General features: G+C 35.0%; 1 protein-coding gene across 1 annotated transcript; it reads left to right on the top strand.

The window, feature by feature from the left end:
- Positions 1-5,120: 5,120 nt before the first annotated feature.
- Positions 5,121-7,572, top strand: LOC124821579 (30 kDa ribonucleoprotein, chloroplastic). The gene is made up of 5 exons (XM_047293488.2): positions 5,121-5,562; positions 5,667-5,768; positions 6,333-6,662; positions 7,086-7,183; positions 7,327-7,572. Exons 1-4 carry the CDS (start codon positions 5,221-5,223, stop codon positions 7,143-7,145), a joined length of 834 nt encoding a protein of 277 aa, XP_047149444.1. The 5' UTR covers positions 5,121-5,220; the 3' UTR covers positions 7,146-7,183; positions 7,327-7,572.
- Positions 7,573-25,480: the final 17,908 nt, after the last annotated feature.

Here is a 25,480-nt window from a genome sequence, read left to right as displayed (position 1 = left end):
TTACATTTCTAGAGAGAATCAAAACACTTACAACTTGACTCTAGAGAGCTAAGGAAATCTAGGCAATGTATTAGGTGATACCAAAATTCTCTAGTATTAGGAGTGGTGCGAATACTCAAACAGGTCTAGGGTAATTGGAGGTTATTCACTATCATGGATACTAGGAGTGGTGAAGAATACTACAAAACTATGAGTGGGTGAAACTCAACTAAACGGTATCAGTGGATACAAGGAGCGTCTAGGGATACCAAGAGTGGTGTGAATACTCATCTAGTCTAGTATAACAAGAGGTTATTCGCTAACTGAAGATACCAGGAGTGGTGCGAATACTCCTCAAGTCAAGGGTAATTAACAATTACTTGTTGATTGAGAAACCAAGATTGGTGAGAATACTCAAATGGTCTAAGGTAAATAGAGGTTATTCACTGATTATAGGGATACCAAGAGTGGTGAAGAATACTTCACAACTAGGAGTGAGTAATACTCAACTAGATGATGTATCATAAATGATACTAGAAGCGTCTAGGGATACAAGAAGTGGTGAATAATAGTACGCAATCAGGAGTGAGTCAGACTCAACTAGTCAAAAGTAATAATGGTTAGTCAATAGGACTAGGAAGACCAAGAGTGGTTTAAAACACTCAATTGTACTTCATTGAATATTTAATGGAACCCTCTAAGTGAACTTAAAGGAGAACTGGATGTAGCCCTAACAGGTGAACCAATATAAAATTGCTTGTGTGTTGTAGTCTTCTTAATAAATGTCTGGCTCTTGATGAAAGAAATTTTTGTAGGTGCTTAAGTTAGCTTTAGGCTTTCAGCTAGCGTTTACATCTTCAATGAATTACTGCTTCAATATCTTTAGAGAAAGTTGAGTTAGTTCTATAACGATCTTTTCAGGATGGCGTTTATGGACGAAGTATCACTAACTCACAAGTGCTACGTACATCATGCTTGGATCTTCAATTGCGAAAAGATACATAAACAATATTCAACCCCCTTTCTAGTGTTTTCCCACAACTTCACTTATGTCATGATAGGTTGCCCTACCTTCTAGAATCGTACTTTGTATTATTGTTTAGAGGTTCCTCTCCATGATTATATAAAGGAGCTTCACCACCATTTATAAAAGGTTGCATATTTTGAGTAAATTGAAGTTAGTGATACGTGTGAGCATGCTAGAGTGGTCCATCCCTCAAGTGACATGCCAACATCACCCACTTCTCCCTCTCCCTTTTTTCTTCCATCTTTGCTTCTTTATTTCAATTTATCTTTATGTTCTTATGGTCTTTTGCTCATGTAATTTATAATATGTTTTTGTTCTTGTGTACATTTTATTTTCCTAATTGAACCATCTCTTCCTATTATTGAGTTGTTGTGAAGTGAACTTTCACACTTCCTCTTATTGACATGTTTTTAGGCCCAAATGTTGCTAAGTTTAGTAGTTATTTGGGTCTGTTGGCGAAATGACATGTATCAATTGTTATTCGGTCATGGGATGAAGTTCAATAGACAAAGAATAACCTTTTATGGTATGATACTTAGGTATTTAAGTATTTTATGTTAACACCATATGTTTACTTAATTCATTAATTTGTCTATGACATATTTATTTTCTACAACACAATTTTAACATCCGAAGACTGAGACATCTCGAAAGAAGGTCTTATCTACCATATCCATTAGGTGTAAGGACTTCAAGACTTTCCTGACACCGAAATATATGTTTGGAAAGTGGAAAGATGATAGTTCTTGTGTGAAGTATGCCATTACTGGGGAGGGATGGATGTAGTTTCACGTGTCTTGGTTGGATGATGCATGGTATGGTTATTTTGTTTTGTTTTTTTACATTAGTATTATAATCACACAAAATCATACATTATTATTGTTAATTTTTGTCTTGTTATCTTATGTATGGAAAGAAAAAAAGGGTAACAACCCAACAAAGACAAAGACTAAAAGATGCACAACACCTAATATTGCAAGAAGGATATGTATTGTTGGAGAAACCTTGACGAAGTCTAAATAAGAGGATTTAGGGTTAGAGTCCATGTAGCATTTTCACCTTCTTGGTATGTGATTTGGACAGCTGCTTAAACTAAATTTGATGACAAATGACATCATAATTAATCAACTCAAATAATCGTTGAAGGGTTTGTAAGTGCAAACCCTAAACCTAAGATTAAAGTTCATTATGAAGTAGATAGGTTATGATTAAACTTGAATATGTGTTGCACGATTCTTTAGTTGAAAAAAATGACTCATGGTTCGTTTCTGTCCCATGGCTAGAAATACATACTTACAATGACTATTGAAAGACCCGAACATCCTGGCCATGTACGTGACACTGGGGATTCATGTTGACTTTGAGGTTACTTTGGTCACCATAATAAATAAGTGTTGAATCCTTAAAAACATCGAGGATGCCTTGTAGAAGATAGAGATACAATTTGAAAAAAAGTTTAAAGAAAAAATTAATAAATTAAAAACATCACTAGAAAAGAAATTTGAAGAAAAACTCCAATCCTAATTTCAGATCAACAACCAACTCAAGAAACATTTCTTTTTTATTATCCTATTTTAATATTTCAATATATATATATATATATATATATATATATATATATATATCCTTTCTCTTTTCTCCTTCTTCTACATTTTTCCTATTTTAGAACAAATACTATGGTTTACTTTTGTAAATATCTACATGCCATTGTATTGCAATCACGTGTTGACTTCATGTTATAATGTCCTTATCCTTGTAAGATATAATGAAGTATCATTAAGATAATTTCAGCAACTCACATATGATATTGACATAAACTTTTTCGAATGTGCTAAGTTTATTTCAAAAGTTTTTTTTATCTTAAATTTAGATGACGTACCACTTTCTTCATATTTAAGCACTGCATAACAGAAAGAGTGTGCAAGCTTATAATATATTTGACCACTGCACGTATCTTTTTAGATGTCCAACAAAAGGGGTCTGAAGACCAAATTTCTAGGTATTATTTCATGAACAAAGATAATAAGCATGTTACATATATTAATATTAAGTTAAGAAAGATAAATTATAATTAGTACAGGGTTCAATGTAATCTCCAAATTAAAATAACCCAAAGTTAGGAGCATAAATAGGTTACACTCTTTGGTGGAGTTTTTGTCTTGAGATGTTTTCAATTTAACTTCCTACACTATCAATAGATTAGTATGCTAAATTTTAAATTTTACTTGGTCTTATAATTTTTTTATTTACAATTTAAATGTTACATATAATTTGTTTTAAACCTTAAATCTTAATTTCTAAACTCTAATTCTGAGTAGAATGAAGAGAGTTCTTGCTCTTTTGGAGTCTAGAAACGTGATTATCAAGTTCTTTAGCTTCTCGTACATGCATATGATTGCGAAAGGGTTCATCATTTTCTTTCTGAGTCTACAAGCCAATATACATAATTGGTGGCATCGGTCGAGGTCAACTTAATGATTGAAGCATAATATATATATATATATATATATATATATATATATATATATCATTACTATAAAAAAGGTAGTTATTATAAGATTGCTAAGCAATTCATCACATGGATATTCTAATTATATAGAATAGTATAATATTGATGGAATCTTTTCTTAGATGATAATATTTTTATGAATTTGAAATCTCTCTCTGTATATATTTAAAAAAGTTACTTATAATGTACAAACACATTATTTTCCCTTATGATTTTATAGTCTAATTTTATATAATCAAAGTTCTTTAATTTTTGTCTTTTGTATTTTTAAAGTTTCAACATTGACATTTTACATATAGCATTAGTGATTTCATGCCTTTAAAAATCATCAACTTAAAATGATGTTAAAAAAGCATCGAAATTGGCCCACAGGTGCATACAGCCCACCATTTCCTTATCATGGCAATTGAAAATATATCTATGTAGACGTTACAGGCTTCTCCAATTGAAACTAATTTTAAGTCATGTGATTAAATCACTAAGATTAGAAATGCCTCAACGCTTTCAAGGAGAGGATTCAGAAACTGAGGTTTGTGGTGTTCGTTGCAGATTGATGAAAAAGGACAAGAGTTATTTGAATGTTGCCCCTGGATACGTATTGATGAAGAAGGAGGAGAATTATTGGCATGCAAAATAATTGAACCACTAATGTATTAAAAAGCAAGTGAAAGAGAACAAAACGAATTTTAATAATATATTATATTATTATTATTATTATTATTATTATTATTATTATTATTATTATTATTATTATTATTATTATTTGGTTAATGTGCATTCAAGAGAATCAATTGACACATTTGTATACCTCCTGCACACAAGTTACATAACATGTGTTTCTTTTAAGATGAAAGTATACTATTGTAAAAATTGATGTTAAGATAATTATACATATAACTATGGTTAAAGTTGTGTGATTTTTTTATTACATTTAACTAAATTATATAATATGTAAGATATAAATCTTATTTTATAAATTAACTCTGTAAGATTGATTAACTCTTTTATTAAGATGGCATAAATTATAGTATAAATAAGATTCAAACTTTTATTAAGATGGCATAAATTATAGTATAAATAAGATGCAAATTTTATCTTAGAAATTATCTTATTTTTATGATTTTTATTAATTTAAATTACATATAACACATTTACTAAATGAGGATAGTTAAGGATGGAAAGAAAGAAGTGAAAAAAGAAAAGAGAAGTTATGTGATTGTGGAAAAGACAATAGTGAGTTATGGGAGAAAGGCAGATGGGTCCAGTGATGTCTCTGCAGAAAATGATTTTGTGACCAAACCCACTTGCCAACCAAAAGGAACAAATCCAGCTTTGGTTTCGCCCTACTTGGAACAAACCAACAAAAACACACTTCTCCATTTCCACATTAATATTAATGGATCAAATTTTCAAAATACTTCGATTTGGGCTCAACACCCAAGCCCAATAACTCCTCAATATATATATATATAGATCTGGAGATTCATTTCACCCATACCCAAAATATCTGAACGTTACCATGTCCACGTCGACCAAGATAAAGGACGAAGGACAGAGTAGTAAATGGATGATGAATAAACCTTATCAGTATGCTCTCTCTTCTCTGTTGCCCATAAATATCAAACTCCTATCACTCACCCAAAAGTCTCCAATTCCTCCATAAACCCTACTTCATCTCCTTTCTCAAAAAACCTTATCTGTTACAATGTCTACCTCTGCAACTTCTCTTGCACTCCCAACTCTCACTCTCAGAACACATCACCCTCTCTCTTCTCCCAAATCCTTCTCTTCTTCTCTCTCCCTCACCCCTAACGCCAAACCCATCTCCATTTCTACCGTTTTCCTCAAACCCACTTTCTCCCTCTCCTCCCGCTTCCTTCCCCGCGTCGCCGTCTCCTCCGACTACGACCAGCAAGAGGACACCTTCACCTCCGCCCAGAGCTTCTCTCCCGACCTTAAGGTCTTTGTCGGCAACCTTCCGTTCAGTGTCGACAGTGCGCAGCTCGCAGACCTCTTCGAAAGCGTTGGGATTGTGGAGGTCGTCGAGGTGATATTTATGTTTCGGTTGCAAGTTTGGGTTTCTGAGGGGTTTTACGGTAGCCCTTTGGGCAGAATTTAAATGGGTCGTGACTTGTTTTCTGTTTTGGGCAGGTGATTTATGATAAGACGACTGGGAGAAGCAGGGGCTTTGGGTTTGTGACAATGTCTTCGGTTGAGGAGGTTGAAGCGGCTGTTCAGCAGTTCAATGGATATGTGAGTTTATAGTTTGGTTGTTGTTGATGAAGGTGGTTTGTGTTTGAAGGTTTAACATTTGTTTGGTTCTTTTTAGATTGGTGATGTTGTAAGAAATGAGGTTCATAAAATTGATTTATGTTTGGGTGATGTTTGGAAGAATTGTTTTTTGTGTTTGAGTGGTAAAGTGGAGTTTGTTTTTGAGTTGCATTGGAGTTGGTAATCAATTTTGTACTTACACTATGAAACCAGCCAGACAAACTCTTGGTGGTTCTCAATCCCAGAATCAACTCTATTTACCCTCGGCATACACATTTCACTTAAAATTTGTTTTATTGACTGCAGAACAGATTTTGGTGATTACAATTGAAACAATGTATTGGTTTTGGTTGATGATACAAACAACAATTTGCTTGTAATCCAACAAGCTAGTGGTTAAGGTGACTAACAGCATAACTAAACAGTGTTGTTTGAGATTGAATTTGTCTGGTTTGAAATGTGAATGTATTTTTCATTTGTCAACGCCGTGTATCTTTGTTCATTTCTTTATCATATCTAAGGAATGAATCTTTGGGTAATTCATAGGAACTGGATGGAAGGGCCCTTAGAGTGAATGCTGGGCCACCCCCTGCTCGGAATGAGAGTTCATCTCGTGTTAGAAGTTCTAACAGAGTTGGTGGTGGTGGTGGTGGTGGTGGTGGTGGTTTTTCAGATAGTAAAAACAAAGTCCATGTGGGTAATCTTGCTTGGGGTGTTGACCATGTAGCATTGGAGTCATTGTTTCGGGAACAAGGAAATGTCGTGGAAGCAAGGGTAGTCTATGACAGGGATAGTGGACGATCAAGAGGCTTTGGATTTGTGACTTACAGTAGTGCCGATGAAGTCAGCAGTGCAATTGAGTCCTTGGATGGTGTGGTAAGCGTGCTAATCCTGAAGAGTGTGTGTGTGCGATATTTTTAGTTTGCTTTTTCTTCCATATATCATCATTTGTTTAGAAAAACAAAGATGTGCCTTTTCTTTTTCGGAATTCACATTTCAAACTCATATGGGCACGGAATAATTTTAGATTTTAGATAAGAAGCATTTCAGATCAGAGAAGTTAATCTCCCTTCATGCACTTTGTTTGAAAAATCTGCATTTTGGAATTCAAACAGATATCTCTGCCGTGCACAAATGCATGTTGTGAATTTCTGTAGTTACATGTCTACGAGATTTCATCTTATAATAAGTGGGTAAATAGATCCTTTTAAACCCATTTTAACAATAGTAGCTGTGTAGACCTTTTTCGCATTGGATCATCTTCAGTTATATATTTAAACCCAAGACTCTGTTTTGCAGGACTTGAATGGCAGACCTATACGAGTCTCATTAGCAGACTCGAAGCCCAGGATGTCTTGAAGATTTTAACATTCATTCATATCTAAAAGAGGATTTTGGTAATACATGTGCATTTCTGTTCTCTTCTCAATACATGTGTTTTCTGAAGCAATAATAACATCTTAAGATCATGATATCTCTTACCGCAATACATTGTCTTGTGATGAATGTTCCAAGCTTCTGATAATGTTTGACATAACAGGAAGTTGGGAGTTTTTACGGATTCAAGAAGTAGACACTGGCCAACAGTTTGTGGGGGTGAAAAATATACCTACTTTATTGAGAGTACGTTTAAACACAGTGGTAATATCTGACCAATTTCTTTCTCGAGGAAAGCGCATCCCTGCCTCTTGTATAGAAGTTGAATGTTACAAATTTGGTTGTCATTTCAAACTGATTTGTAGTCACAATTTTCTATAGAAGTAGATGTCTCAATTATTATTGCTTACCCCGTTCCATCTTCCCTCCCAATTTTCTATTATTTGGTTAAGTACTTGAAGCAAAAGATGAAAACATGTACGAAAAAATAGAGCAGGTTAATCGGAATATGCTAAAAGTTAGCTTTTAGAGTAGATATTGTGAAATTGATTATAATTTGATTTCTAATTATATACAAGACGATTTTAGTTAAGAAATTTTTTTCTTCCTGCAAGAATTTATGACAGTTTTAATTTTGTACTCAGTCATTATTATTAAAGTTTGTGTCGCCCAACTTCTTTTCTTTTTACTTTAATGCTGAACCAGTATTTAGTTTGTGGAGGGCTTGGATATAATTAAGCATAAGAAAACACTAGCAGGAGAGAACTTTTATAATGCCACCACCTTTTAAGATGTGAATTCTTTCAAATTTGCTTTTTATTTTACATAATAGAATTAATTTCACCTTTTTCAACATTAAATAGGAAAGATGAATCAATTAACAGAAAGTGACTTTGGTGAGAGACACAACAGCTGCCTTAAAATCAGCTGTTAAGCTTTAATTAGCTGAAGTACTATAATCTTTTTTAGAGTATGATGTGTACCTAAAGTTCTTATAAGCTTCCATCTAAGCACTTTTTCCCTTTATAAGCAATGTATTTTTAGACACAGGCACTGTCATAAATCTAACAAATTGATAATAAATAAAAGAAATAATGTTTCGATAGATGGATTAAATATAAAAAGAAATATTTTACAGAAAAATCAATTTTAAAATAATTATTTGTTTATTTATGAAATTTTAATGCTCGGAGTAAAGTCTCTATATATTCTAAATAGTAGGTAAAACAAAAGTATATTATAAACATTTAATTTACAAACATTTATTGGTTAAAACCGTTACGAGTACGTTAATTCAATCTCACGTGTAAGTGGGTTTTTTAATATTTTTAAGGTTTAATGTTTTGGTAGGTCTTTTTTTTGTCCAAAATTTCAAATAGGTCTTCTACTTATTTGGTTTCTCAATAGCGTCCCTATTTTAATCAAATAGAGACTTGCTGTCAGATTGGACAAACGCTTTTAAGGAGGGTGTTATGTGGCATGCTGTGTTTTGTGTATTCTTTAATTTGTGTATTTTTTAATTTGTGAATTAAAAGCTACAGGTCAAATTTGGGAAAAGTAATTTCATTAAGGATAAAGTGGGCAAAAAAAAAATAAAAAATAAGGGCACCGACCCCTTTCTCTTTTGAAATCGAAAACAGATTCGAAGGTGAGTTTTAAGGTTCATGGGGGAAAACAAAAGTGCGATCTTCTTCGATTAGAAGCGCGAGGGTTCGTGGGTCCGAAACATCATTTTCAAATAAGGGTGCGTGCACGACATTTGGAAGAAGCTGAAGCACGAGGTGAGGAGTGAGACCTTGTGTCGTTGGAAGCGCGAGGCTGAAGCACGTGGTTAGGGGAGGTGAATCTGAACGAAGGTCAGTGTTTGTGCTTTATTGACTTTGTTTTTATAGTTGCGAAACTACAATATTGGGTGGTGGTCCCCCATGGTTTCAATGGTTTGATCTGCGTTGTTGATTGCCATATGGTGGTCAACCATGTATGCTTAAAGTTATAAGACAGTGTATGTGAGTGCGTTTTGTTATTGTTTTAATATTTTTTTATCGTCATATGTTTGCATAATAGGTGTGTAGATATATTTATATTGTGTTGTGCGTAATGGACGACGATATTGACTGTGTTTTCCACCATGAAGGTAAGTTCATTAATGATGGTACCTTGAAGTTTGAAGGGAGACAACAACTTTGTCCTTTGACCTTGATATGTGGAGTTATTTTGTGGTTGTTAGTGTAGTGAAAGGTTTTGGATTGAATAACTTTAAAGATTTATGGTACTCTGTCGGAGGGGGTTTAGTGTTGGAAGATAGGTTGGAACAATTGATTGATGACACTGGTGCCATGCATATGGCTAACTTATCTAGGCTTAATGGTGAGGTCCATTTATATGTTGTACATGCTGTTTCTGAGCCGAAGTGATACATATGCTTCAATATTATTAATGATGATAGACAAGTTGAAGGTCATGGTGAAGTACAAAAAGAGCTGCATGAGGGTGAAGAAGATGGTGATGGTGTTGAAGTAGAGGGTGAAGGGTGTTGAAGTAGAGGGTGAAGGTTATGGTGACGCACAAGAGGTGCATGAGGGTGAAAAAGATGGTGATGGTGTTGAAGTAGAGGGTGAAGGTGATGGTGACGTACAAGAGGTGCATGAGGGTGAAGAAGATGTTGATGGTGTTGAAGTTGAAGTTGAAGGTGATGATGATGGTGACGAAGAGCAAGAGTTGCATGTGTGTGAAGGAGTTATGGAGGAGGAAGTTGATCTTTGTAGTTGGAGTTCATCTACTGGCGAAGGTGGTGTACATGGAAATAGTGAGTGCTTAGAGGGGCTGGTTGATGTGAGTGTTGAATGTGATATAGATGATGATATATATGGTAATGTGGAAATAGAAGTAGAAAGTCTTTCAGACAGTTCAGACAACAAGATTAATGATGAGGATAGAGGTTTGTCAGATGAGGAGTGGAAATCAGAGGGTTAATGATAATGAAGAGGTTAATGATAATGAAGGTTAGAGGAGGTTTGGTACGTTTTGTACACCAAAAAGTATGGTAGACTTTACATGGGAAGTGGGGACTTATTTTGCTGAAAAGCAAGATATTTTAGATGCTGTAAAAGGTTATGCTTTGGAAAATGGGAGGAATATAAAGTTTGTAAAAATTGACAAAACAAGATTGAGGCTCAAGTGCGTGGTTGCAAAAGAAGAATGCCAATGAACCATATTTTACTCTTATCTAAAGGCATTGAAGGTGAAGTAATTTTCAAGAGATTTTACTCTTATCTAAAGGCATGTAAAGACAATTTTGTCTCTTGTAGGCCAATAATTGGATTAAATGGAGCCTTTTTGAAAGGGAAGTACGGTGGTGAGCTATTAACAGCTGTTAGGAGAGATGCAAATGATCAAATGTTGCCTATTGCATATGCGGTGGTAGACGTGGAAAACAAAGAGTCGTGGTCGTGGTTTTTGAATTTATTGATTGATGACCTTGGTGGTTAGTTTTTTCATCAATAACTTTTGTGTCAGACCAACAAAAGGTAATAGTGATTTTTAATTTGGTACTTTCCTACCGTCATTGATTAGTTATATATGCTCCTAACTGTTGTTTATTATTTTAGGTTTAATGTTTCGGTAGGTCTCTTTTCTCGTCCAGAATTTCAAACAGGTCCCTTACTTATTTAGCGTCTCAATTGGGTCCCTAGTTTTGAAAAATTGAATCAAATAGAGGCTTGCCGTCAAATTGGACAAACGTTGTTTAGGAGGGTGTTACGTGGCATCTGATAGTGTACTTTTAATTAACGTGACATTAAAAACGTGTTTCGTGTATTTTTTAATTTGTGAATTAAAAGCTTAGGTCAAATTTGGAAAAGTAATTTCATTAAGGGCAAAGTGGGCAAAAAAATAAAAATAAGGGCACCAGCCCCTTTCTCTTTCAAAATCGAAAACAGATTCGAAGGTGAGTTTTAGGGTTCGTGGGAGAAAACAAAAGTGTGATGTTCTTCAATTGGAAGCGCGATGGATAATGAAATGTAGAATTCACATTCTTGTTCTTCTTCGACATGCAATGGTTGGCGGAATGGAAACCCTAATGTCGTTTTTCGTGATGTGTCACTCGTTTGCCTATGTGGAGAGAAAACAATCGTCAGAACAGCTTGAACTGCTAAGAACATAGAGAAACAATTTTGGGGGTGCCTTCAGTACATGGTAAAAGAACGTGGATGAGTAGTTGTTTGTGTTACTAGAAAATCGTTGTAATTGAGTGTTTCTTTTTACAGAATGGACATGAAAACAATGGTTGCAATTTCTTCAAATGGTGCTACGATGATGGTATTGACAAAAATTATATGAATCTGAAGTGGGAAGAAAAGCATGAGTGTTTGTCAAAGATAGAAGAAATGGGAGGTGTAACGAAGATGATGATTGATTTGCAGAAATCTGTTAAGGTTGTGGAAAAATGGATAAAGTTGTTGATAGGGGTGGTTTGTTTTATTTGCTTGCTTAATATTATTGTAATTTCAATATGGATGACAAATCCATAATGTAGCATGGTTTTTTCGTTTTGATAGGATGCAATAAATGATGTTAAAGTGAGTTTGTGAATGAAAACTGAAATAGCAATGTATTTGACTATCTTGAATTAATGAAGTTGTGTTATATTCAGTTTAGTGTTTGACTTTGTTGGTAGTTGTTTTAGGGTCGAGAAACATGTTGAGATGAAGGAATCAGAGATGTCTGTGTTATTATGTATGGACAGTAAAATAAGGCGAATAGGGTGGGGTATTTTGAATGAGAATTATAAAACCCATTTTACTATAGTAAGCTTCAGTTATTTGTAAACTGTAAAGTAAGGATATGAAACTGAAAGTTGGAGGTTCTGGACATCAGTAGAAACCAATTTCAAGGCCACATTCCAAAGGTACTGTAATGTTTGCTATTGACTCTGTTGTTGTAGATCCAACAATAACAATATGGATAATTGGTGACATACTGGCATAAACCTGCAATAATTAATTAACAAATTGCCAAATGTGAGTTGCAAGAAATTAAAAGAAACAAAGGGGTTAACCGCTCAGACTTGTAATAAAGGTGCTCACAGTCACGAGCCATGGTCAAAATTTAATTAGAATTTTGATTCTATGCTGGTTTATAATCATTTATACTTAATTACAATTTCATACCTATGTTTCGTAAATTCTGCTGGCTTTTGAACTTTTATACTATTTCAATTATACCTAACTTAGTTTAATTTTTAGTTTTTCATTGATAGTTCTTTCTAGTCTAAACAAAAAGACTGAAAGTTGTTGGAACAACCGGTACCGATTTTGCGCAGCGGAAAAATTAAAACAGAGTACGATACGGATTGTTAAAAGCAAAGATCTTGTATGGTCAATTTAAAAAATGGTTCCTTTAATTTTCTTATAAACTTTTTATCAAAATGTTGATGAGCAGAAAATATAAGAGTGTAGGGAGTAGAAAAATCACATAAATGATTTTTATCCTGGTTCGAATCAAAAGATTCTACGTCCAGTCGTTAATCACTATGAATAATGATTAAATTTTCACTAAAATAGTTTCACAATTACAATGAAAATGAATAGAAAATAACAATAACAAAAAAACCTTCCTTCGACAAACGAACCAAAAGCAACAACTCAACCAACTTGAAAGGAACCGCTCTGACCTTTGACACACAAAGCATGAGCTTCTTCTATTCACAAGACTTGACAAGAGCAATAACTAGCACTTGAGAACTTCCTCAGATTACACTGTATTCTCAAATTTGCAAAGTTATCTTTGGAAGGTTCTAGCAAAGAGATTTATAGTCTACTGGTCTAAAAATGAAAAGACGCATTCCAACTGCCAGTGATAATCGATTATTGTAAGTAATAATCGATTATATGCGAGACTTGGACCGATTAGGATATTTAACTCGTCAACTGATTGGCTCAAGTTCTTCACCTTCTACCGCTCGGTTTGATTCGTCACAGCCTCTTGCCGTTCGGTTTGAGCCCTGATTGCCTTCTGCCATTCGGCTTGTCACCTTACAGCTTTTCAGCGTTCGGTGCTAACTGCTTGGTCTCGGTCATGCTCTCCACTGCTTGGCTCAATACTTGTAAACTTTTCAACTCTTAACATTTTCTTCTACAGTGTTAGTTGGACACAATATTGTTTGGCTTGTGTTTAACACCGTTCGGTCCACAACTTTTGTTCGGCTAGTGTTAGTGACTGTTCGGTATTCAACTGAGTTTCGCCACTATTCAACTCTATTCGGTCCTGAGAATCCGTTCGGTCTTGAACAATGTTTGGCTATACACCGTCCAACCTTCAACTATTACATACCGTTCAGTCTTTGACTGATAGTGACCGTTCGGTCTCAGTCATGCCTCTACTCGGGTGTCAGGTTCAATTCTACCACCACTTCATCTTCCAACTGCTCGGTCTCGTTCATGCCTTCTACCGTTTGGCCTTAGCTGCACATTCCTGGTGTCTTCTCTTATACCGAAATGCTTTTAAACTCATACAACAGAAATCTTCTTATTCTTCACTTTGTAACATCATCAAAATCATTATCTTCAGGATACCAATGCTCCTCATTGGTAACAAAAATATCGAAACATGTGAAAATTAAAAAAAGTAACACTGTGTGGGATTCTTTCTACTCTAAACAAAAGAGTGAAAATATTGAAACATGTGAAAATTAAAAAGAGTAACTCTGTGTGGAGTTACTATAAGTTGTCATGAATAATTAAAATTAAGAAAAAAATTAGCCAAAAAATTAGGAAACAAAATAACCTATAATTTAAACATAACTCATACCCTCCTTGGAAATCACTCTTTTAGTAGTTAAGCACATCAAAATTTTAAAATTCCAAGTCATTCTCTTTGTTCCCAAACTGTAACCACTGAAACCTTCAACACAGAAGGAATAATCTCCATTACACTTTACAATCTCCTATATAGCAATAAGTCTCCAAAAGCCTAAACTTCCCAAAATTGGAGGCACGGTAGAGGGAGAGTACCAAAAAACCAGTAAAGAATTTGGCCTCACAAAATAAGTAGTATTTAGTTGTAAATCATTAATCCTAGTTGTAAAATCCTTAATCCACGAACACCACCTTCATTAGTAATCAACTTAACTTACAAGATAGAGTTTATATGGTGACAGAGATGTATCAGTAATTGTCCAACATAAGTTTCTAGCAAAGATGTCATTTTTAACTTTCCAGCCCCAATCAACATCATAGACTCGGATGTGGCTTTCCTGTTTTATAACAAAGCACGAACAACTAGAAATGAAGATTTAGTGACCCTTTTGTAGTGGTACAAAACTACGAAACATAGGCACGACTTTTGGATTACTGATTTTATTGTTGGATCCCCATCAAAACCAAATTAATGTGCTTGATTTAGCTTAATTTCGAAAACATGTCAACTTTTAATTAAATTGCTAGTGCAAACACTGTTAATCTTTACAATCAGCTTTGAAAAAGAGTGATTATTCCACACAAGTAATCAGACGCTCTCCAACCCAGAGAAGGGCAGGATTCCAAATGTAATAGGAAAACTAATGGGACTGGACATCCTTCCTGACAGAATGGAAATGGATTCAAAACATGTGATGCTGAATATACACAATTATCATAGAATTCCAGGGTACTAAAAAGTTCATCACAGAGTCTTAAAAGTAGTTGCAGTGAAACAATACATACATCCAAAACCATAAACATTGTTCCTTACAAGTGAACTATTACATAAAAATATTCTTAAACTTGGCATCAACATTCATAGACACTGCTATGATTGAGCTTCACGGTCATGACAAACTTCAGATAATTGTGATGATGGCATGAGTGGTTGTGTTGATGGGATGACTGGTTCTAATGAAGGAGTAGGTTGATGGGTTGCTTCATGGGTAGGTTGTTCGGTTGCTTTGGTGCAACAACTTCTATTATGTCCAACCTCCCTACATAGCCCACATCTCTTACGCAAACCAGCTTTGCTGAGTCGAGAATCATCCTTTCTAATCTCCATATGTTCCAGTCTTCTTTTCTTGTTTGGTCTTTCTGGCATTATTTTTTTCCTAGGAGGCATGACATTCGGATATGGTGTTAGCTCCCGCATGTTGTTGGCGTTAATGGGGTAATACGATTGATGTGTATGTTTCTTCATAGGTGGACTTCATAAAGCAAGTTGGAATGAACTGCTCTCCATCAATATTCAGAAACTTCATTACGACCAGGGAGTGAGAACATGGAATTCCTGTGATGCTCCATCTCCTGCAGGAGCATGACAACTCGTATATGTTTACGACAAACTTGTCTCCACTATGAGAGACATATCTCACCTCAAACAGTTTATTGGCTAACCAGCTGTGAACAAAAAGAAATAATGTTTCATTTGGAAACCAAGAAATAGTGTTGCCTTTAAAAGAATGATGACTTTTGCACACTCAAGAGAGGTAGTGAAAGGAAAGGACTAGTAAGTGAGAAAATCCCTATCAAAATATTTTATGAGTGTCATATTTGGTTGCAGGCAGATTTGGAAAAGACGCAAGAGATTGAGTTGGTTACCAACAACCACTCTTGTCATAAATTAAAACCAGCATTCAAAACAAACCAGTGTTACACACTCTCATTTACAAATTATCAACAATGTAAGCATATGATTATATACTAATTTAAAAACCCTAATTCCATTGTAATTTTCATATGTTGATTGAGTTCTTCCACTCTTTCATTTACAAATTATCAAAGCAGGCCGACAAGTGATTACACTACTTATAAAATCTCAATTAACATTAGCTATCATTAGTTCATCATTGTTATCCAACTACCAGTACACTCTACAATGCAAAGATCTACAGCTGCATTAAGCCATATACATTCTTTTATCATCAAGAATCGCATCAAATACCATGTTACTGACCAAGATTCAATTTCTAATGACAAATAAATGATTTAAACAAAATAGACACCCCACTATTCATTTTGCAAGTGATGACAAATTTATGAACACCGAAAAACGGTGCCACAAACTTGTTGAACAATCGGCAAGTGTGACCGAATCGTATCAAGTAATAAACTCGGTAAGACCAAGTATCGTTCTCCCAAAGGACTCACGGCCTAGTTTAGTTATGTGATTTGTTGATTATTTAAGACTTAAGAACGAAATAAGTGAAGTTTAATATGCAAAACAGAAAATAAACATGTATGCATGAATGTGATCAATGGCTAAAACAAAATACAAACACTTCAATGGAATATATGGATGAGTATGTTGTCGGGGTTATCAATTTCATCTTATCCACTCTCATATACTTTAGGAATTCAACATTCTTTTCATCATTGTTAATGTCACTCTCTAAATTACCTTGCAAGAAGGCCTATCCCTAATTACGAGTTCAGACGATTCCTAGCATTCCTAATAATTAGTTCTTTTAGTGCAGAAGCTTAACGGCAACCAATATACTATTGGGAGAAATTCCCCGGATCTAGACTTCCCCGTACGTTCCCGTATCGACAAAATCAATAATCATGCATTGAATGAGTTAAACAAAGCAAGCATTGAGCAAAGAGGAAAAACCCTAACTAATGATGAAAGAAAGCATAGGTCTTAAATATAAGATGTAAAAACAAATTCCATATATGAGAGTTTCACAAGACTACATTGATTCCCCAACAACAATACAAGGTTTAGTTCACCATATTCATGGTGAAACTAGATGAATAATAATGAAAGAATGAAAGATAAAACCCTAGAAAGGTGAAGAGGTAGCCTGAGCATCCAAGATCCTCCTTCAAAGGGGTGGAAGAGAGAGTGTTTGCTTCGTTTCTGCCAAAGATACAAACCCTAGGACGTCCTAAAGCTTTTATACTATTCTAAAATTACAGAAAATTTAGGCCCAAGCCCATAAGTGTGCCGCTCAGCGGTAAAGTACCGCTCAACGGTAAGTGCGTGAGTTGGTTTCTTCCCCTCAGCGGCCATTTTGCCCCTCAACGGATCCCCCGTGAGCTTCTGAGTGCCGCTCAGCGGTAAACTGCCGCTGAGCGGCAGTTGCGGCTTCTCCTTTTGCACTTTTTGATGTCTTTTCTGATTTCATCTCTCTCCTTCTTCACTTCTTTCACCAAATTCACCTTAAAACCTGCACAAAAACACTGAAATCAAGCATAAACCTGTCCAGCTCTCTTATTTCTGAAAATATGAATAAAAGCATGATTTCAAGCTAGTTTCTAAGTGTTAAAGGTTGCTTTTAGTATCAATTTCAAGCATGAAAATAACAGTTTTTCAACTGTTATCAGCAAGCAACACCGCGAAATGATTTCCCAGTAGCATACTGTTTGTAATAACATTTAAAATAATAACATGACAAAAGTCGAAACTATTCGAGCCGCGTAAGCAAAATTCCCCAAGCAGGTCGGTACACTTATCTATACAACATCAAGAAACACAAAGTTGAGACAGAAGTATGGAAGAAAGTTTACCTCAGAATCTAGTGTTTGGTTAATTGAGATTCCTTTTGAAATCTAGGTTGGATCTTTGGACAAATTGATCCTGCAAAGGACTGCATCTTAGACCTGTTTCTTGCCCATCTTTGCATGATGTTGATAACGGTTGAAAAACCGTTATTTTTATGCTTAAATTTGATACCAAAAGCAACCTTTAAGACTTAGAAACTAGCTTGAACTCATATTTTTGCTTTAGTTTTGAGAATAAGAGAGTTGAAAGTGAATTTAATGGTTTTGTGCAAGATTCCCTTGATTTTGTAGGCTAATTGAATGATTTGAAAGAAGAATTGAAATACCGAATGATTGGAGTGCTGAAAAATCAACCAGAAACCAGAAAAGTCAATCAGTCAACCAGAAAAGTCAACCAGTCAACCAGAATGCTGAAAAACCAACCAGAACGCAGAAAAAGTCTGACCGAGTGGCGCTGAGCGGAAAAATAACGCTGAGCGACACTTTTCGGGTGCCGAAATCACCGCTGAGGGGCAAAACAGCAGCTGGGGGCCAAAATGGATCATGCGCTAGTACCGCTCAGCGGTAAAATACCGCTGAGCGCCATTCTAAGTGGGCTTGGACCGGTTTTCTTTTGTTTTTATGGGCTTGGACTTGTTTTATGTTATTTTTATGCCCTATTTAAGGACTTGCACGTCCTAGGGTTTGTATCTTTGGCAGAAACGAAGCAAACACTCTCTCTTCCACCCCTTGGGGTAGATTGGGAGATGGTGACAGCTCTCCTCTTCTCTTTCTCGGGTTTTTCTATCTCTTTCATTCTTTCATTATTGTTCATCTAGGTTCACCATGAATATGGTGAACTAAACCTTGTATGTTTGTTGGGGAATCAATGTAATCTTTTGAAGCTCTCATATATGGAATTTGTGCTTGCATCTTAATCTAAGATTTATGCTTTCTTTCATCATTAGTTAGGGTTTTTCCTCTTTGCTTAATGCTTGCTTTGTTTAACTCATTCAATGCATGATTATTGATTTTGTCGATACGGGAACGTACGGGGAAGTCTAGATCCGGCGAATTGCTCCCAATATTATATTGGTTGTCGTTAAGCTCCTGCACTTATGAACTAATCATTAGGAATGCTAGGAATTGTATGAACTCGTGATTAGGAAGAAGCCTTCTTGAAAGGTACTTTAGAGAGTGGCATTAACAATGATGATTTGAATGTTGAAATCCTAAAATATATGAGAGTGGATAAGATGAAATTGACCCCCAACAACATATTCATACATATATTTCATTGAAAGTGTTTATCTTTTGCTTTTTGCCATTGATCAAAACTTCATGCATACATATTTAATTTTCGTCTTTTGCATATAAAAATCCAAATATTTCGTCTTTAAGTCTTAGCTAATCAATAAACCACACAACTAAACTAGGCCGTGAGTCCTTTGGGAAGAACGATACTTGGTCTTACCAAGTTTATTACTTGAACGATTCGGTCATACTTGCCGATTGAAAAACAAGTTTGTGACATCATATTTTGGTGTTCATAAATTTGTCCATCAAGTTTTTGGCGCCGTTGCCGGGGACTCGTGGTTTAACTGGTTAATTTGTGTGATTATTGATTATCTTTGACTTTAATTTTGAATTTCTGTTTTTATTTTTCTGTTTTTATTTTTTCTGTTTTTTTTTATTTTATTTTTATTTGATTTTATTTTATTTGATTTTATTTTATTTTGATTTTATTTGATTTGATTTTATTTGATTTGATTCGATTTGATTTGATTTCATTTGATTTTATTTTATTTTCTGTTTTTATTTTTTGGTTATTATTTTTTTTATTTTTCTGTTTTTTTTTATTTTCTGTTTTTTTGTTTTTATTTTTATTTTTATTTATTATTTATTATTTTTTATTTTATTTTTTTCTTTTTTGTTTTGTTTTTTGTTTTTATTTTTTCGTTTTCTATTTTTATTTTTTTTTCGTTTTCTGTTTTTTTTTTCTGTTTTATGTTTTCATTTTTCTATTTTATGTTTTTATCTTCTATCTTGCTATCTTTTATCTTCTTATCATTTACTCTTTATATCTTCTCTATCTTTTTGTGCTAACAAATATTTTCTAGAGTTTTGTGCCTAATGCGTGCAAGATGCAATTCGGTCAAGAATTTAACTATATGGGCACTCAATTCTTCCAAGGTCAACAAAGGAAAACTAGAGATTTCATCATTCAGGCAAGGCATGGAGGAATCACTAGGTCATGCATGGGACATATATAAAAGCCTATTAAGAAAGACTCTCACGCATGGATTTGACGAAGTGGAAGTAGTCCTAATCTTCCTTGGAGGTCTTGGTTCACAAACCAAGATGATGCTTGACGCCTCAGCTGGAGGCAATATCAAATGGAAGACTCCAGAGGAAGCTACAGAAATCATTGAAAATATGGCTACAAGTGATAATGAACTAAACAGTGAAAGAGGAGCTCCTATTCAACAAAAAGGAGTTCTACAGTTACAAACCAATGATGCCTTGCTTGCACAGAACAAGATACTAACTCAACAATTGGAGAATCTCACAAAGATACTTGCACAACTGCCAAAAGAGTTAAAGACTGTTGCACAGGTTCAATCTCAGTTGTGTGAATTATGTGGAGGCGACCATATAAATGGTCAATGTGCCTTTCCAGCAGAAGCCGTGGAGGATGTGAATTACATGACCAATCAATACCGTCAAGGGAACTACAATCAAGGGTGGAAACCACACCCAAGCATTGGTCAAGGGCAAACTGGGCAAGCTGGTCAATTTAATAAGCAGCAGCAACCCACCTTATGGCAGCAGATTTCTATGCTTCATGAAAGGTCCATGAGGATGGAAGACACTCTTAATAATTTCATACAGAAAACTGAGTCTACCCAAAAGAGCACTGAAGCTGCTATCAAGAATTTGGAGATTCAGATGGGTCAGATTACCAAGCAATTGGAAGAAAGGCCTGACAAAAATTTTGGGGCTAATACTGAGGTTAACCCCAGGGAAGAGTGTGAAGTGCTAGTGAGTGTAAATGTTGAAAAAGTTGAGTTGGAAAAAGAAGAGAGAGAAGAGAGAAAAGAGAGAGAAGAGAAAGAAGAAGAGAAAATTTGTGTGAAGATTGAGAAAGTGAGTAGAAAAAGAAAAGAAAAAAAGAAAGTGAGAGAAAAGAAAAAGAGGACGAGAGAAAAAAAGAAAGAATCATATGAAAAACCTCTTCCTCATCCAAAGAAGTATCATAGGAAGGAAAAGAAATTTAAGTGCCTCATGGAAATCTTCAAGAAATTGGAGATTAAAGTTCCAATGATTAAGACATTGCAACAGGTTCCTGGTTTGATCAAATTTCTGAAGAAGTTCAGTAGAAAGAAGAAAAAGAAGATGGAACATGAGCTTTATTGGGTCAAGCTAGTGACGTTAAAAGAGCGCTTGCTGGGAGGCAACCCAGTGATTTAAGAACTTTTAATTTTTGGTTTGGTGATGTAATTTTGAACTTTTGGGTATTTTTGTTTTTGTTATAAGTTTGTTACAGGGTTTACATCTACTGATGGATGTTAGGCGGAAGAGTATCTACTGAAGGATACTATGTTTGTATACACCTACTGATGGGTGTTGGTAAGAAAGATTTGCATCTACTGAAGGGTGCTGGAGGATTTTGGGTCAGGCTCGTGACGTTAAACAAGCGCTACCTGGGAGGCAACCCAGTTGATTGATTTTATCTGTATTGTTTGTTTTGATTCTGCTTTAGTTGCATGATAGGGATTGAATGTTTGAGTGATTTGAGAAATTAATTGCAGGGAGCAAGTGAGGGGCATGAGTAGAAGGCACCTAGGGTAAGCTAGGAAGAAGAAAAGCACAACACGAAAGTGCCGCTGAGCGGTGGTATCGTAAAAGGGGCTTAGGTTGCCCCTTAGCGGAACCCGAGCCCATTAGGGTATTTTTATACCCTAAGTCACCCTTTGGCCTCTATTTTTAGATTCTTCTCTGCACACACACTCCTAAACATTTTTCCAAAGGTTCTCTACATTTTTCCTTTCATTTCTCTTTAGAAAATCTCCCTTCCACTCACTTTCTCACTAGTTTTCCATCTAAGTTTGGGGTTGGGAGAGAGCATCATTGATGGGGCTGAGTTTTTCAAAGCACTAGAGTAGGATTTGTTTTATCAATCACTTATGTTTTTAGAATAGCATTTGATGTACTCAATTGGAAATTTTGTTTGTTATGATGGTTTGCTTATGATTGTTGTTTGATAAGTAATGCCTGATGATGCTTTGATATTGATTGATGTTGAGAATGTGCACATTATATGCTTATACAGGTGGTTCACAAGCATTGTGAACAAATGCAAGATGTTGTGATTGTGATTATGATTCTAAGCAGGATGTTATATGTGGAATGTGAATGAGCTTATATGTGAGGTTTTGAGCTCCAGAGTTGTTATTGTTGAATACTACTACTGTGAAAGCATGAATGACTTTGCCCAGGTTTTCTATGATTGAATTACTTGCTTGTTTGCATCATATGATCAAGGCCATTTGTTGATAACCCTTCTATTAGCCAAATTCATAAATTGAGCCCACTAAAAGAGAACACTATGTGTTATATCCTTTGAACCTCTAGCCTTGAACATGATTTGAAAACCCTTGTTGAAAAGCTTTACCTTGAGTTAATTAGAAAATATTTTGTGGTATTGACAAATGTTCAAGTTTGGGGTTGTTGGAAAATAGAAAGGGAAATTGAAAGCATTGAGCTAAGAACTAATAATTAAGTATGTGAAAAGAAAAAGAAAAAGAGAAAGAAAGAAAAGAAAGGCAAAGCTCAATGCAAAGGCAAGTTGAGAAAAATAGGAATAATTGTGTTGTTATGATTCTCTTAACTCAAGGATTTTGTGATCCAAAGAAAAACCAATTTTCTTGTTAGCCCAGCCACGTTATAAGCCATAGAAAAGTCCTTGTGATGATGCTTGCTAGTAAGTGTTTTTGATTGTGGTTAAATGAAAGGCAAAGTTGATTCATGTGACATTGTAATAGTAGAGTGAATCCTATACACTTATGTGTTTGAGTGAAACACTTTATCTAGTGAGGATAGATTCCATGAACACATAAAAACATCTTTGCTTAGTTAATTGATCATTCATGAAAATAGCATTTGTTGGATAGTATGTGTTTGAGTGATCACTAAAAGCAGGTGCACATCTTGATTGAAGTCTTGATGATGAGCTAAATTGAGTATTTACTTGTCCTGAAAGAAGGATTTTTGAATGTGGTGAACCATTATATGGATTGATGGAAGATTGAGTTACATCTTGTTTGCTTGAGGACAAGCAAAGTTTTAAGTTTGGGGTTGTGATAACGGTTGAAAAATCGTTATTTTTATGCTTAAATTTGATACCAAAAGCAACCTTTAAGACTTAGAAACTAGCTTGAACTCATATTTTTGCTTTAGTTTTGAAAATAAGAGAGTTGAAAGTGAATTTAATGGTTTTGTGCAAGATTCCCTTGATTTTGTAGGCTAATTGAATGATTTGAAAGAAGAATTGAAATACCGAATGATTGGAGTGCTGAAAAATCAACCAGAAACCAGAAAAGTCAATCAGTCAACCAGAAAAGTCAACCAGTCAACCAGAATGCTGAAAAACCAACCAGAACGCAGAAAAAGTCTGACCGAGTGGCGCTGAGCGGAAAAATACCGCTGAGCGGCACTTTTCGGGTGCCGAAATCACCGCTGAGGGGCAAAACAGCAGCTGGGGGCCAAAATGGATCATGCGCTAGTACCGCTCAGCGGTAAAATACCGCTGAGCGCCATTCTAAGTGGGCTTGGACCGGTTTTCTTTTGTTTTTATGGGCTTGGACTTGTTTTATGTTATTTTTATGCCCTATTTAAGGACTTGCACGTCCTAGGGTTTGTACCTTTGGCAGAAACGAAGCAAACACTCTCTCTTCCACCCCTTGGGGTAGATTGGGAGATGGTGACAGCTCTCCTCTTCTCTTTCTCGGGTTTTTCTATCTCTTTCATTCTTTCATTATTGTTCATCTAGGTTCACCATGAATATGGTGAACTAAACCTTGTATGTTTGTTGGGGAATCAATGTAATCTTTTGAAGCTCTCATATATGGAATTTGTGCTTGCATCTTAATCTAAGATTTATGCTTTCTTTCATCATTAGTTAGGTTTTTCCTCTTTGCTTAATGCTTGCTTTGTTTAACTCATTCAATGCATGATTATTGATTTTGTCGATACGGGAACGTACGGGGAAGTCTAGATCCGGCGAATTGCTCCCAATATTATATTGGTTGTCGTTAAGCTCCTGCACTTATGAACTAATAATTAGGAATGCTAGGAATTGTATGAACTCGTGATTAGGAAGAAGCCTTCTTGAAAGGTACTTTAGAGAGTGGCATTAACAATGATGATTTGAATGTTGAAATCCTAAAATATATGAGAGTGGATAAGATGAAATTGACCCCCAACAACATATTCATACATATATTTCATTGAAAGTGTTTATCTTTTGCTTTTTGCCATTGATCAAAACTTCATGCATACATATTTAATTTTCGTCTTTTGCATATAAAAATCCAAATATTTCGTCTTTAAGTCTTAGCTAATCAATAAACCACACAACTAAACTAGGCCGTGAGTCCTTTGGGAAGAACGATACTTGGTCTTACCAAGTTTATTACTTGAACGATTCGGTCATACTTGCCGATTGAAAAACAAGTTTGTGACATCATATTTTGGTGTTCATAAATTTGTCCATCAAGTTTTTGGCGCCGTTGCCGGGGACTCGTGGTTTAACTGGTTAATTTGTGTGATTATTGATTATCTTTGACTTTAATTTTGAATTTCTGTTTTTATTTTTTCTGTTTTTGTTTTATTTTATTTTTATTTGATTTGATTTTATTTGATTTTATTTTATTTTGATTTTATTTGATTTGATTTGATTTGATTTGATTCGATTTGATTTCATTTCATTTGATTTTATTTTATTTTATTTTCTGTTTTTATTTTTTGGTTATTATCAAGAAACACAAAGTTGAGACAGAAGTATGGAAGAAAGTTTACCTCAGAATCTAGTGTTTGGTTAATTGAGATTCCTTTTGAAATCTAGGCTGGATCTTTGGACAAATTGATCCTGCAAAGGACTGCATCTTAGACCTGTTTCTTGCCCATCTTTGCATGATGTACACCCTAATTTCTTCCAACATTATTATGATTGGTTTAGTCCTTGTATTAACCAGAACACTGTTGAAAGCCTCACTCATGTTGTTGACCAAGGTGTCACATTTTGGTTTTGGACTGAATCTGGACCTTGACCAGTATCTACAGCATATGATGTAAACATATGTTAACAGTATATAAAAAAAAATATGGTGTTAAGTTTAAAATATAAAGCTTGGGGTTAAGTTAAAAAACATAAACCTTAGAGGGATGACTATCAAATGCTTGAATGCGTCTTCATTGACATCTTTAATATTTCCCATTTACATCTCCCAAGTTTGTGGGTGAGTGGCAGTAGCTACCTTCCACATCAGTCGTTTCACATTTTTACCAGGAAATTTCTTCTTAAAATTCACATATAAGTGTCTCACACAAAATCTTTGGTTAACATTAGGAAGTAGTTCTTGTATGGCTGATAGTAGACCCTATGGATTTAAAATAATAAACAACAGTTAGGAGCATATATAACTAATCAATGACTGTAGGAAAGTACCAAATTAAAAATCACTATTACCTTTTGTTAGTCTGACACAAAAGTTATTGATGAACAAACTTCTTTACCACCAAGGTCATCAATCAATAGATTCAAAAACCACGACCACGGCTCTTTGTTTTCCACTTCTACCACCACATATG

This window comes from Vigna umbellata, chromosome 8 (assembly GCF_029865625.1).
Source record: "Vigna umbellata cultivar VRB3 chromosome 8, Vumbellata_1.0, whole genome shotgun sequence".
NCBI classification, from domain to species: domain Eukaryota; kingdom Viridiplantae; phylum Streptophyta; class Magnoliopsida; order Fabales; family Fabaceae; genus Vigna; species Vigna umbellata.
This window is presented reverse-complemented; position numbering and strand designations above follow the sequence as displayed.